At 38.6% G+C, this 14,567-nt stretch overlaps 2 protein-coding genes across 3 annotated transcripts; one reads left to right on the forward strand and one right to left on the reverse strand.

Moving 5' to 3' along the window:
• Window positions 1-1,232: 1,232 nt before the first annotated feature.
• LOC147484757 (putative disease resistance RPP13-like protein 1) lies at window positions 1,233-5,719 on the reverse strand. Of its 2 annotated transcripts, none has more exons than XM_086576024.1 (2): window positions 2,432-5,719; window positions 1,233-1,648 (listed from the first exon to the last, which is right to left on the reverse strand). In XM_086576024.1, exon 1 carries the CDS (start codon window positions 5,300-5,302, stop codon window positions 2,462-2,464), a length of 2,841 nt encoding a protein of 946 aa, XP_086432150.1. In that variant the 5' UTR covers window positions 5,303-5,719; the 3' UTR covers window positions 1,233-1,648; window positions 2,432-2,461. The 2 variants fall into 2 exon arrangements, with proteins under 2 accessions (XP_086432150.1, XP_086432149.1); XM_086576023.1 differs by having other exon boundaries at window positions 1,233-1,651.
• A 559-nt stretch (window positions 5,720-6,278) lies between these two features.
• LOC147484758 (uncharacterized) lies at window positions 6,279-13,900 on the forward strand. The gene is given in 8 exon segments (XM_086576022.1): window positions 6,279-8,533; window positions 9,374-10,057; window positions 10,587-10,775; window positions 11,707-11,968; window positions 11,971-12,066; window positions 12,719-13,086; window positions 13,199-13,435; window positions 13,512-13,900. Coding segments are annotated over 8 exon segments (4,167 nt in total). The 5' UTR covers window positions 6,279-6,457; the 3' UTR covers window positions 13,767-13,900.
• Window positions 13,901-14,567: the final 667 nt, after the last annotated feature.

Consider the following 14,567-nt stretch of genomic DNA (forward strand, 5'->3'; position numbering starts at 1 on the left):
CGAATTTAGGTATGCACAACAGTGCGTGCATACCCAAAATTGTCACAAGAACACATGAAACAATTTAATTTTGATGTATATCAAAACGAAATGAAAAATTGAGATGCAAATTTGTTACCGCGAGTGTTTCTTCACTCTCAATTTCTTCATCATCATCATCCTGAAAACCTTCTTCCACTTCATCAAATTCACTCTCTTCATCGTCATTTTCTGTGTCATCTTCACTTCCAGCATCTTCGTCATCTTCTTCGCCTTCTAAATTTTCTACAAATTGTGTGAAATGTTCAGCATAATAAGCTTTACCTTCCAGCACAGTAAACTTACATGAATCTATTCTACAAGCTTTCTCATTATCTTTAGTTTCTTCTTCATTGATCTCTTCTTGTTCTTCTTCTTCACCAAAAAAATGACCAAAAATTACTTTTGATTCCACATTGTGAGAAAGTTCTTCAATTCCGTCATCATTAGCACATTCAATCTTCTCACTTTTAGATGAAGAAATTGATATCTTCGAGTTCAATTGTGGGTTTTTAAATTTGGGGAAAGTTTTTTCGGTATTTTCAGTCGCACTCTCGAATTTGGGTTTGGGGTTTTGTTTTGGGATATTTTGTGGTATATGAATAGGGATAGAATCGTATTTTTGGAGAATTGTGGGGCAATTTGAGTCATTCAATTCCAAAGTCAACTATTGTCCTAAATAGTGTTTTTGAAATTACAGTGGCCTTTTGGGTTTATTATTTCGGAATTTTGTCATTTTCAGTTTTGTCCCCAAAAATAAATATCTCCAATATATCTCGTTTTCTTGGGTACACAATATATTGTGCGAATTTGATATTTTGGTCTTTGCTCTAAACTGATGTTCATTCACTCAGTCTACAAGGCTATCTAGAAGCATTTAAGGTTTTTCCCTTTTCCATTTATTTGGTTGGTTTCTATTGACGTTTATGCTTAATTTACTCTTACACAGTTCACATATTTGGTTTAAAATTTAAATTCGAGATAATACGAGGTTAATGCAGATAGAGAACAATGAAAAATATTGATAAGATAGAAACAAGTTGCAGGGAATCCTTTAAGTTGAAGTTGAAGTTGAAGTCTTCTCTAGCAAGACTGTGTGCCGAAGTGCGGTCCTGTCTTGTGCAGTGATTGGTGCGACTCTTGAGTCCTATGGACCCTCTCCCCTTAAGTTCAGAATAGTATCAATGTGTTAGGATTGCAAATGTAGAACTGGCTAAAAGAGAACAGTCTATCTAGCGCTTATGGTCATAGAAATGATAACCACATGAGTATGAGAATCTGAAGATTACATAGACATAACAAAAAATTGCTTAAAAGTAGAATATTAAATAGAAGAAAGTAGCTAAATTCAACAAAATTGGTTGCAACCATTAATTTTTCCTAGTGTGGACGATGTAGTCAGCTGAACGAACATGGAATGATATTCAAATCACTGCTCAGTCTGAGGATCAAAATGACACAACAAAGAGAGCTAAAATGTTCAACATACTTCACTGCAACCTTTTGATTATTCACGTTCTAAAATCTATAATAAATCGAGTGAGATAGACTCCAGAACACTTCCTTCCTCTGCAGATCCAAGTCCACACAGCATGCCATCAAGCTCATAATACGCACAATGCTCTGGTTCCTACTACATTGGGAAAAAGAATATGTAAAACAATGTAGAAATTAATAACGAAAAAGCCAGATTATGCTTACCAACTGTAATTTGCCAACCCTGCATCCAACACGCCATGATTTTAAAATTTAGAAGTACTACTGATATACTTTACTGGAAATAACTTACAACCTCAACAACAAGATGGATGAATGGTTATAATAATACACTTGGCTGCCACCTTGAGACAATGTCCTTTTCAGGTCAAGACATGCTCGCTTGACGTGTGCAACTTTGTTTTCTTCAATTGTGAAAGCCAAGAAAAATTGGCTGGTTTGGAAGTTGAGAATGGCTTATTATAGCAAATTACACCCACTTCTACTCCATCGGCATAGAGTGAATGTTGAATCAGGGTCGACGTGACATCATAAATGGTCTATATAAGCAAATATGGATAGTAGGGCTAACTATTTTGACCCAGAACAGAAAATTCAGTTTCATGTGAAGCAGACTTCCTGAAGTTTTTAAGCTCTTAGCGTTTTTAAGTTGATGATGAAGGTGGACTCTGCTGCTTTATAACAAAATTGTATGTAAATCCAGGAGCAACCCTGTGCTCTGTTGCAATCCAACTATCGATATCTGGACACCATTCTAACATCATGAATTGCAATTGAATCGATACATGATCAGCATGCCAGTTATAGAGCCATATGTCCGCTTAGACAGGCCGTTAATAATTCAAATTGCATAAACTAACATGCAGATCTCATAATGAACAATGCATAATTTAAAAGCTGTAGTAAGTTGTAATACCTTTCAAACTCAAAGTCCTCCATTTCATTACTATATGTCACCAATCTCTCTGTAGGGAATGTGCTTTATCTTCTCCCAGTCTTGTCCTCCATCTCTTCTGCATCGATCTTCCAGCAAGGGACATTCCGTAATAATCAGGGTTTCGATTGAACTTGATAGCCCTTCATCCGGCATGAAAGGAAGCTTAGTGCAACTTTCAATTTCCAATTTCTTTAGGGATCGAAGATAATGAAGTGATGGTAGCATAACCATCTGAGGACATTCGATAATGATAAGTTTGCAGAGGCTTTCCATGTCCTTGTTACACAGTCCAACCCAACGTTCCAACTTGGGCATTTCACAAATTTCTAGAGTCTCCAGCGATTGAAATCCCACATCACAACCAATAAATGTTTCACCAATCACTGTCAACTCGAGCATTCCAACAATTTTGAGGAACTTCAGCTTTGGAAGTTTGCCAAGAGGAGGGAGAAGACCACATTTTTCACAATCGTACAAGGAAATACTCGTAAGTTTGGAAAACGATGGATCACTCACCCATGTTGGAAACATTCTACCACCATACCTTCTCAAAGTTAGCTCTTTCAAGCTTCCACAAGGTTTAAGCTCCTTAAGAACATGCTCGCTATTGCCATCAGCAGTAGAGGTCCATTGCAATTCCAAGATGTCGAGATACTCCTTGTCTGCCAATTTGGCTTCCACAGCTTCTTCGATGTTGTTCACCTTCTCGAGCTGTTTAATGCAAAGTGATCCTCGAATGCTATTCATGTCCTTCAATTCCATCAGTTGTCCTCTCTCTGGACCAACAATAAATTCCCTTACTGTTTGAAGACCAGTTAACTTTCCAATTCCAAACGGCATGGAAGTTAACTTACTGTTCCCGCCCAGCTCAAGATGTTGTAGGCTTTTAAGCCTACCTATGCTCTTTGGTAAACATAGAAGCTTTAAACAGTTTCTAAGTCTTAATGTCTGCAAAATACAGAGTTCTTTCACATTTTCGGGTAACCATTTGATGAATGTATAGGACAAGTCAAGAAAACGAAGATGTTTCAAATTACCAATATCTCCTGCCAACTCCTCAATATGAGTACCGCTCAAATCCAACAGGCGCAGACGTTCCAATTTCAAGAATAGATCATTTGGGACTTCTCTGATGGGGGACTTATATTTAGCTAATAGTAGAAAGGTTCGTAAACCCTTACAGCCATATGAAACCTTAAATGTCGTCGTCCGGGTAAATTCACAAACTAGTGATAAATGTCTTGTTGCTTCATCGATTCCCGGGTCATTGATCTTCTCCATCCTTAAGAACTTCTTGCCAGAAACTGTTTGAGCAAACTCACGCACTGCATCATGCATGTAGTACTTTCCACCTATCACTTGGAAAAATGAGTTCCTCCATAAGTGATCAAAGTAATCACTTCCTGCGTCTTGTATCATTTTCCTTTCTCCTTCAGGTATGATGAACCCTTCCCCCATCCACATTTGGACTATTTTATCCCTCTCAAAGTCATAATTTTGAGGAAACAATGAACAATATGCAAAACACTGCCTCAAATGTGAAGGCAGAGGATGATATCCACTTCTAAGATCCGGAACTATAAAGTCCCATATCTTGCTTTGCAGAATTTTGTTCCACTCATTTTCATCTACTCCGACGGAATGTAGAAGGGCTCCTAGAGTCTTGGCTGCCAAAGGTAACCCCTTGCACTTCATTGCTATTTTAATCCCAATTTCGTTTAATTCTGGAACTGTATTTAGATCCGTGTTCCCAAGTGCTTCTTCTTTCAACAATGACCAACAATCTCCGTCCAACAAACACTGCAAATGATATGGCTTCCCTGCACTGACCAACTTCGAAACCTCAAGACTTCTAGTGGTTACGATGATTTTGCTTCCTTTCAGTCCATGCCGCAAGGGTTGAAGCAGGAGCTCCCAATCATTCTGTTTCTCAATCCGCAAATCATCCAACACAAGCAGGAATTTCTTATTTTGAAGTAAACTTTTCAGTTTAACTTGAAGGGAATCTAAACTCAAGAGAGCCTCAGCACTTTCGCCATTGGCGGCAGCTTCAATCATAGACCTTGTAAGCTTCATGACATCAAAATCCTCGGTAACAGATATCCACATTTTCAAATTGAAATGTGCTTGCTGCTTAGGGGAAAAAGGAAACAAGTTGAAAATTTTCTTTGTCCGTTGATGATAGACATAGTCGTGGTTGTACAGGAGCTGAGCGAGTGTCGTCTTCCCAACGCCTGCCATACCAACAATAGGAACAACAGAGACAACATCATTTCCCTTCCTAGATGATTCCTCTGACGGCGACGAAGCAAGTAATATCTGTTCTACATTACTCTTGTCAGCCTCCCTACCGAAAACACGGGATTCATCAACAAAAGAAGTGGTCTGGAGCTTATACTTTACTGTATCATGACGGGTTCTGCGTTGTGATAATTCCCCCAACTCCCCCAATAAACCTTCCAATTTAGCTTGAATATTACTCAAGTTAGGCGCTGAGCTACATTTAAAGAGTGATGAGAGCAACTTGGTTACCTGATCCTGATTCTTCTTAAGCTTCCCTCCCTCCAACTTGAGAATTTTAATTGCAATCTCATCTACTAAGTCATCTGCATCATATGCCACTTGTTCAAGATCTTGCAGCAAACCTTTCCATTCCATGTCACTTAATAACTGCTTCTCCTCTGCTTCATGGATCAAGAATTGGACTCTTTTCAAAGTCCTTTCTAGCTTTTTCAGCTTATCATCAAATTCTCCAATTGATTTATACACTGATATCCCCAAGTCAGCCAACTTTTCAAGCAGGACTTGAAGAGATGCAGATACAAACGAAGCAAAGAACCAATACACCATGGTGTCTTTGTTGTTGCAGCCCTGAAGGCCGGATGCTACTTAGTCCAGTTGGCTGCAATAGCCCATTTTCTGGTGGTCATAGAGCTTTTGGTTGGTGATGTATGGTGATAGGAGTGCATCACTATATATATATATATATATATATATATATATATACCATTGACTGACTTTTGATAATGATTAAGAATATGATCCGACGGTCTAACCCAAGGAGAGGGGAGGGTGAGGTAAATAAAAACATTTTGCAATTAGGAGAGATACCAAAAAACACTAAATATTTGAACCAAACCAACACCAAACAATTTTGCAAAACCATACGACTTATCTAAAGCTGGCGAGAGAGATTTGATACAACACTAAAAAAACACAAGTGTTTGCAACATAAGTGTTTTTTTGGTATTTTCATCAATATGTGTCTCTCTCATGAAAAAACACCAAATTATTAAAAATTTGGTATCTGATGCTTAGGATAGCGTTTCTCCTAAAATGCCCTAAGCAACGCACAATGACCATTAAAATATATGGGGACGTGTATCTCAATACAAATCCACCAATACCAGTTTGTGTTGTTGCTTTTTTATAGAATAAAAATGTGTGTTGTTGACAGAGACGTGCACCCCGGACTTGAATAATACCCTCAGGAGTCGGGTCGGCCGGTCGGGTTCGGGGACATAAATATTTGACACATAATTTGACTCGCGGCTCTGATAGGCCTCCACTCCTTTCACCTAAGATTAACATATTCGAGTGTTGATATATATATCTGGAATCTAGAGTTTGGACAGGAGAAGTGAATATTGATTGGAGGAGGAAAAGGAGATTAGGCGAAAAAGAAAAAAATATTGAAGGAAAAGAAGATGGTGGGATCCCAAAAAAGAGTCGGCTTGGCTGTAGCCGTTTTCTATCGTGTTGGTTGTCCTCATGGCCGAACCCCTTAATAGAACGAAAGGGCGAATTGGACTTGAATTAGAATATAGTCTAAAACCAGTTATCAAAAAAAAATAGTAGTCTAAAACTTTAAGGAACATGGAAATATGCTTTTCCTTGTTGCTACTTCTGACCGCACATCTCTCAAGACTTGTAACTTGTCAACTTGTCTACTATATCTTACATTCTTACCAAACCATTAGTCTTTATCATCATCTCAAAATTTGAATGGAAAGTAATATGCCAGAGATGTCTATGCTGGACTTGGCTGAACAAGTAGTTGTTGAAGATAACAAGGATGATACAGATATGGAAATTGTATATGATTCCTGGGACATGCTTCATAGCATGTGGAAAGCACTTGTTTCAGATAAATCTCTTGATGGTGAAGTTATGTGGAGTTGTATTAAATTCTGCTACTTGTTTCCAAAAACTCATGAGTTCAACAAGGATGATATAATTCAGCTTTGGATTGCCGAAGGTTTTATTCCAGTTACCCACATAAGATTAGAGACTACAGCTGGTCTTTATATCGAAGCTTTACAAGAACTGTCTATTTTTCAGTTCTCGTTTCTTGCTTCGACTGGCGAACCAAGGTACAAACTCAACCCCTCTATTGTTGATCTCTTTGAAGAGCGGCACTCAGCACTCGATGAATATTATAGAGTAGATGATGGTGGAAATTCTTGTATTTCGGAGAATACTCTGCATTCTTCGTTTCGTGATAGTATTGATCCAGTCACTCTTAAAGACTTGTTCCAAGCTAAGAGTTTATGCAGTCTGATGATACTCCATCAACAAGGATCCCACATTGAACAAGTCCCTCGCGACCTTTTTTTAAGCCTACGGTCATTAAGGGTACTTGATTTTAGTCACACAGGAATTACCGAATTGCCGAGCACGATACGTTATTTGAAAGAGCTTAGATATCTCAATCTTTCTGGGACTCATATACAGGCATTGCCTAACTCACTGTGTAGCCTTTCCCAAATGCAAACTCTGAAACTCAGAAATTGTGTCAAGCTTGTAAGTTTACCCAAATGCATAAGGAAACTTATAAACTTACGACATCTAGAAGCTGATGTAGCATCTCTAATGGTTTCAATGCCACCGGGACTTGGAGATTTAACTGAGTTACAAACACTACCTGCCTTTGTTGTTGGTAAAGAGAATGGATGTCACATAACTGAGTTGCAGCACATGGTGAACGTTCACGGAACGCTTCACATTTTCAGGCTCGAAAACGTATTTAGCTTTGAGGATGCCAAGGAAGCAGCTTTAGATCAATTGAAATATATACAGAAGTTGGAGTTACAATGGTCTGAGTTACACGATGGACATGAGATCCTTGAGAATCTCCGACCTCATATTGAACTTGAAGAGTTGCAGATAGTAGGCTATGGAGACGCTAACTTTCCGACTTGGATTGGTGACCCCATTTTCTCCAAACTTACAACCATTACTATACATGATTGTAGAAAGTGTGAACTACTTTCACCGTTAGGGAAGCTGCCTCTCCTGAAAGCTCTATCCGTAAGTAAAATGCATGAAGTTAAAGTAATTAATCATCAGTTTTGTGGTAGAGACATGGATAATGAAAGTCTGGACTTAGAGAGACTCGATCGTGGAACTGTATATGAGAATCTAAGTAGCTATAAAGCATTTACGAGGTTAGAGAGCCTCACACTTAATGAAATCCCGAAGTTAGAGAAATGGACTGGAGTGGTAGTAGGTGACTTCCCTCAGTTACAGAAATTGAACATTTTTGATTGCTCTAAGCTTATCACTCTTCCACAACTCTCACTCCTTAGTTCCCTCAAGAAATTAGAGATTAGACTGTGTCCTTCACTTGAATCATTCCCAATGAAAGGACTGCCGAATTCGCTTCAACATCTTGTGATCATAGACTGTCCATTGCTAAAAGAGTTCTGCCAAAAGGAACAAGAAGAACAATGGAGAAAGCTTGTACATATTCCCAATGTATGTGTTGATTATCTACAAATTTCTGCGTTAAGACATTCAGAATTTCTACAAAAAGTGTCAGCCCAGCGGTTGGGAAATGAGCTAGCCAAGCCTTCTGAGACTGAGTCAGCTCAGTTGTCTGAGATAGAGTCGGCGCAAGCATTGGAAATTGAGCCAGGTCAGCCTTCTGAAACTGAATCAACTAAGTTATCCGAGGTTGTGTTGCTGCAGAGGTTGGAGATTGAGACAACTCAGCTTTCCAAGACTAAACCAAATCAGCAATCGGAGATTGAGTCAGCTCAATCTAGCCACAACATGAGCCAACTTTCTACCAAAGAAAGAGTAAGATTGTATAACTCATTACTTCCTTTCTTGTGAAGGCATTGCTATCATCATCTCTATGTTTTACGATAGGGAGATTTCTTTGTAGTTTGGTGTTTTTCTTTACCAAACTGCAAACCTTGAAAAAAAAATGAGGACTAGTGAATCTTTCATTTTTACTTTCCTATGTCCCCACAACAGTGCTAAATATCTATAACTTGTATAATCTGTTCACTGATGTTGTGCCCACCCCATATGTCGGTAGGCAAATGCCTACCTTGTCTGTGACCTGCGATCCCGCTGAGGGGATGTGTTGTCGGACTTCTCTCCACCCCCATACATGTGCGGTAAGGGTGTGAACCTAGTACCTACCATCTGTTTTACTCATGATCCGGTTGCTATACATTGTTCGGGTTTCTGGAGTCATTTTTTGTCCATAATCCCTTATACAGAGCGTCATCGTGGTTTACTAATAGGAATCCTGTTATCCTAGTGTAACACCATGAGATCTAGATATATGGTAAGTCGGTAATACTACCATTCTTGAAGCCTCAGGTGTTCGTGGGTGAGGACAACCCAATTAACTTGATACTTTCAATGACTACCATTAAAAAAATCGAAGGTGTGCCTGATAATAGCCATCCGTGATCCATCAGACTCTTCATATAAAACATATTCGCCAATACCAATTAGTGTTCCCCCCTCCCTTAAAGTTCTCTATAGATTAATTACTGGTGTCTGGGAGTATAGTGTTGGTTATTGATATATAAGTAGTTGGCTTTAATTTTATACAAAATTTTGATCTGCCATTTGATGTGGATTAATTCTGGATTGCCCGTTTACCAATTTCTTTGATTATAGAGTTGGCTATCTCAGTGGCACCGATTGTACAAGTTCTTGAAGAAGGCACAATCCAAATTGCGGTTTGCACAGATGAGAAAGGCGCAAACTTCTGTATCAACGGGAGTCAAGAAGCTGTCCATACCATGTTGGAAGCCTGCTGTGGAGGGTGAAGAAGGTAATTTGAAAAGCAGATACGACATTGGCCGAGTTGACGGGCTGCTTTGCCATAAGGATTTGGGGGATGATAATAAGGTAGAATCACCTATGACAGTTACTCGAGCCAACAACTTGTTGGAGGATCAAAGCCAAGTTGAGTCAGGACCTTTGAGTTTAGAATTTTCGGCGAGCATGTCAGCACAGCGGTTAGAGACTGAGCCAGCCAAGCCTTCTGAGATTGAATCAACTAAGATGTTCGAGATTCTACCCGCTCAGCCTTTGGGAATCGAATTAGCTAAGCGATCCGAGATTGAGTCAGCACTGGTGTTGGAGGCTGAGCCTGCTCAGCCATCCAATACTGAATCACCTTCTCGGCATAGATTAGCTCAGCCTTCTGAGATTGAGTCAGCTCAATCTAGCCACAGCATGAGCCATGTTTCCATTACTGAATCAGATCAGCCTTCCAAGACTAAATCAGCTATGCACTCCGAGATTGAGTCAGTTCAATCTAGCCATGACATGAGCCAGATTTCTACAAATGAAAGGGTACGCTTGTCTAACTCATGAATTCTGTCTTATAGAGTTATTTTATTGCATTACATTCAGTAGTCTATTATTCCTCCGCTCTCTTAGACGAGGACGCAAAAAGGGTCCCTCAAGGGGGCGTCTGGGGATCTTAAGGTGATGAAAGGTGGGTTACCATCCTCTCAAGCCAAAAGAAAGATTGTTATCATAATTATTAAGTTTTATGATAGTAAGTTTTATTTGTCTGTGTTTTGTTGTTTTGTTATCATAATTATTATGTTCCTCTGAACGCAAAAGCATTGTTCTCATAATTACAGATATACTTAACTATTTGACTTATCCAAAAAAGAAACAAATGATAGTAAGTTTTAAGTTGTTTGTGTTTTTCTTTACCTACTCATAAGTCTTGGGTAAACGTTGCTACTTAAACAGAGAAAATGCAGTTTCAATTAAAAAAAAAAAAAAAACTGAAATGCTTTTGGGACATTGTTCAGTAGATAACCATGGCTATATTTCTGAGTGGAAACATTGTAAATATCTGTTGAAGCAGCCTGATAAAGATGCAGCTGTGCCTACATTTGGCGAGTGGGATGAGACTAATCCGGCATCAGATGATGGATTCACTGTCATCTTCAACAAAATAAGGGAGGAGAAACTGACTGGATCAACAAATGCAGTAGCCGAGCGAGACGAGCAGTTTTACTCTGTCGAACACAAGCAAGATAACAACAATTCAACGGTATGAAGGTTACTTTGCTCTTTCATGTGTTTTCAAAGTGACTCAATAAGAAAGCCCAGTACGGATGGAAAAAAAAAATCCCTAGGGTACCTTCGTTCTTTTGTTTGTCTGACTCTCTGTCAACACGCCAGGCCAGTTGCTCTCTAGCCGAACCTAGAAGCTTTTTATTTAATAGTATATATAGATTTCTACAACGTATATGGTCTGTTGACGAGTATCTACCCGCCCTGGTAGGTAAGTCCCTAACTGCCTAACATGTTTGTGACCCGTGATCCCGCTGAGGGGAGTGCTTTTTGACTTTGCCCTGTGTGTGATAAGGGTTCTATGTGACCCATGCATGATCCAGTTTGTATAACATTGTTGGAAGTTTTCTCAGCATGAGACTTTTAGTAAATTGACGTAGATTTCAGATCATGAGATCGCTGGAAGCCTGGAACAACAAAAAATATATGCAGAGCAACCTCTAAGATATTACTAGTGTATCCAACAAACTGTCATTTCATCATACGCACTAAACCCTGTAATGCGTAACTAAGTAGTATGATGCGAAATTAGAGTGTAATACAGTTTCAGGAAGATGATCCAACATTGTTCAAACATCAGATCTTATGGGCTTTATATGAAAATTAAATTAACAGATGATACGTATATTTAAAAGTTTGAATTGCACAGCAAATAATACTTGACAATGTAATCATTCGATGTATCATTAAAAGCATCATCATATGCATGATGATAGCCATCGACTAGACTCTTCATACAGTGAAGTTTTTGCACACACCCAATTTTTTTTTCTTTGAAGATATCCAAAGAGTAGTGGTGTCTGTGTTGGCTACCGGTATATATAGTTTCAGGAAACATGATAGTAGTTTGCTTTAAATTTAAACAAGAGCTGGATCTGAAATTGGGTGTTGATTTTACTTTGGATCAGCGGTCCAATTGGAATTGTGCATGGATGAGAGAGGCGAAAACTTCGGTATCATCTGGAATCAAGAAGAAGATCATACCATGTTGTATGCTTGCTGAAGGTTATTATTCTAATAGCAGATACAGCAGTGGCCGAGTTGACAAGTTGCTGTGGTCTATGGATTTGGGGCATCATTTTAATGGAGAATTCTCTATGGCAGTTACTCAAGCCAATAACTTGCTGGAGGATCAAAGCCAAGTCGAGTCAGGACCTTTGGGTTCAATGAATTGAGCCCATGAGGAACATTTGTGGGGATCTATGATGGACATGGAGGACCGGAGGCTGCCCGCTTCATAAACGATCATTTGTTCAACAATCTCAAGAGTATGTTATTCCTCCAATCACTTCCTGATGAAGTATGTACTTTGATGAAGTACTTGTTACTACACTTGATCTAGTATTAGTTCAATAAACAACTCACTGCATTAGTATGACCACCTAATCGAGCCTTATTCAACCAATTGAGTTACAGTTGGGAATACTTCTTCATGTTCATGAACATCTTGTTAAGTGATGTATGTATAGGCAATGATAACCCTTCCAGATTATTTGGTCCAGAATGTGATGGCGCTGGTAGATTACATGCTTATTCCATAAAACTGAGCATCTTCCTTGTACATGTTATATATATTTTACTTCCGTTCATGTCTTTTTCAGTCTTTCCCATTGCGTTTCCAGAACCGTCAAGACGTTTAAGCTGTACATCAATACGTACAAGTCTATCTCCTTAGCCAATGACTATAAAGCTTTCCTTTTAATTTGGTTAACTGAAAATGAGGAAAAATTATCACTACGTACATATGGATACTATCCAAGAAAAGAACTCAATCTTAAAACTTGTAAAACTCTCATACTAATTTTGGCTGGACAATCACTTTACTCTATGCTCTATCTTGTTATTTTGGTATTTGTTTCAGTATCAATAGTTAGGAGCTCTGCTAGCTGTCTTAACAATTTAACAATTTATATGGTGCAGAATCCACATCGAATCATCGCAATATGTCAGCTGACGTTATCCGTGAAGCATATTCTGCAACAGAAGAGGAATTCCTGTGTCTTGTACAGAAAGAGTGGCTCATTAAGCCACAAATGGCAGCAGTGGGCTCATGCTGTTTGGTAGGGATCGTATGTGCTGGAACACTATATATTGCAAACGTCGGGAACTCTAGGGTGGTTTTAGGGAGATCAGAAAAGGCAAGCATGGATGTTACTGCTATCCAGTTGTCAACAGAGCATGATGCAAGTATTGAATCTATTAGAGAGGAGTTGCGCTCACTGCATCCTCATGATTCACAGATAGTTGTTTTAACACACACAGTTTGGCGTGTAAAGGGTATAATAAAGGTGATATCTCTTCTTATTTTTTATCCAATATTTCAATCTAGCTTCTAATGAATTCTTAATCATCATTAGCCATAATCTCAATGAAAGGTTACTGAATCTCTGATTCTTGCAGATTTCAAGATCCATTGGTGATGCTTATCTGAAGAGGGCAGAATTCAACAGAGAGCCTCTGTATCGGAAGTTTAAATTACGTGAACCCTTCCAGACACCAATCCTTAGTTCTGAACCATCAGTCTTAGTCCAGAAACTCCATCCCCAGGATCAATTCCTTATATTTGCGTCTGATGGTCTATGGGAGCATCTTAGCAATGAACAGGCAGTCAAAATTGTCCACCGTCATCCACGTAAAGTAATATTACTATCTCTTGTTACTGTTTTTTCATGTTGTCGATTTGACTATTCTTATTGAGATTCATATTCTGTAGGGGATAGCAAGGAGACTTATTCAGGCGGCATTGCAAGAGGTGGCTAAGAAAAGAGAGATGAAATACTCAGATTTGAAAAAGATTGGACGAGGCGTGAGAAGACATTTTCATGACGATATTACCGTTATAGTTTTGTTCCTGGATTCTATCCCGTCAAGTACAAGCTCCTCCTACCATAGTTCCAACATTTCAATTAGAGGAGGTGGAAAGTGGTCCGAACTTGGATTGGAACAACCTAGTAAATTAAAACATTGAACAATACTTTGGTAGTTTTTGACACGTCAGATTCAGTTGTAACTAACTCTAACAGATTCAGTTATTTAGTTGTATAACTAGCCCTGAAGACTCTAGTATATAATTATAATCATATTTTTGATTTTGAGTCCTCATCTCATTATGGTATCACAGCTTGAGATGCTCTAATGGCGATCCACTGTTAAAGAAATTCTTCAATTCCAAATCAAATCTCATTTTCATCTTTTGATTCTTCTTTGAATCTCAATCTTACTGTGTTTGGTTAGTTCGTCTTTGAATCTTGTTCTTAAAATCACTCACAATCTCCATTAATGGAAACTTCAGACACTCAATCTTCAAATAATCACACAGTGACATCAATTAATATCACACATTTCATTCCTATTAAGCTTACAAATGACAATTTCCTTCTCTGGAAATCTCTGTTTCTTCCAATTCTTCCAAGCAACAACTTACTTGGATTTGTTGATGGTTCAAATGTTTGTCCCCAAATGTGTTTAATTGATGATTCTGGAAATGAAACTATCAATCCATTGTATCTTTCTTGGCAAAAGAGTGATCAGACATTACTTATATCTGAAAATCTTCTACCATATGTTATTGGCTCCTCAACTGCTCGACAGCTTTGGTTGGTTCTTGAACGAAGATTCTCATATATCTCAACTTAAGAACAAGTTACAAGCTCTTAAGAAAGGTTCATCTACCATGTCAGATTACTTACAGCAAGTAAAGCAAATCTCAGATAACCTGATGGCAGCTGGAGTTATTACTTCTGACAGTGATTTGGTAGATCAAGTTCTT

Source organism: Coptis chinensis, chromosome 8, assembly GCF_015680905.1.
Source record: "Coptis chinensis isolate HL-2020 chromosome 8, ASM1568090v1, whole genome shotgun sequence".
Taxonomy (NCBI): Eukaryota; Viridiplantae; Streptophyta; class Magnoliopsida; order Ranunculales; family Ranunculaceae; genus Coptis; species Coptis chinensis.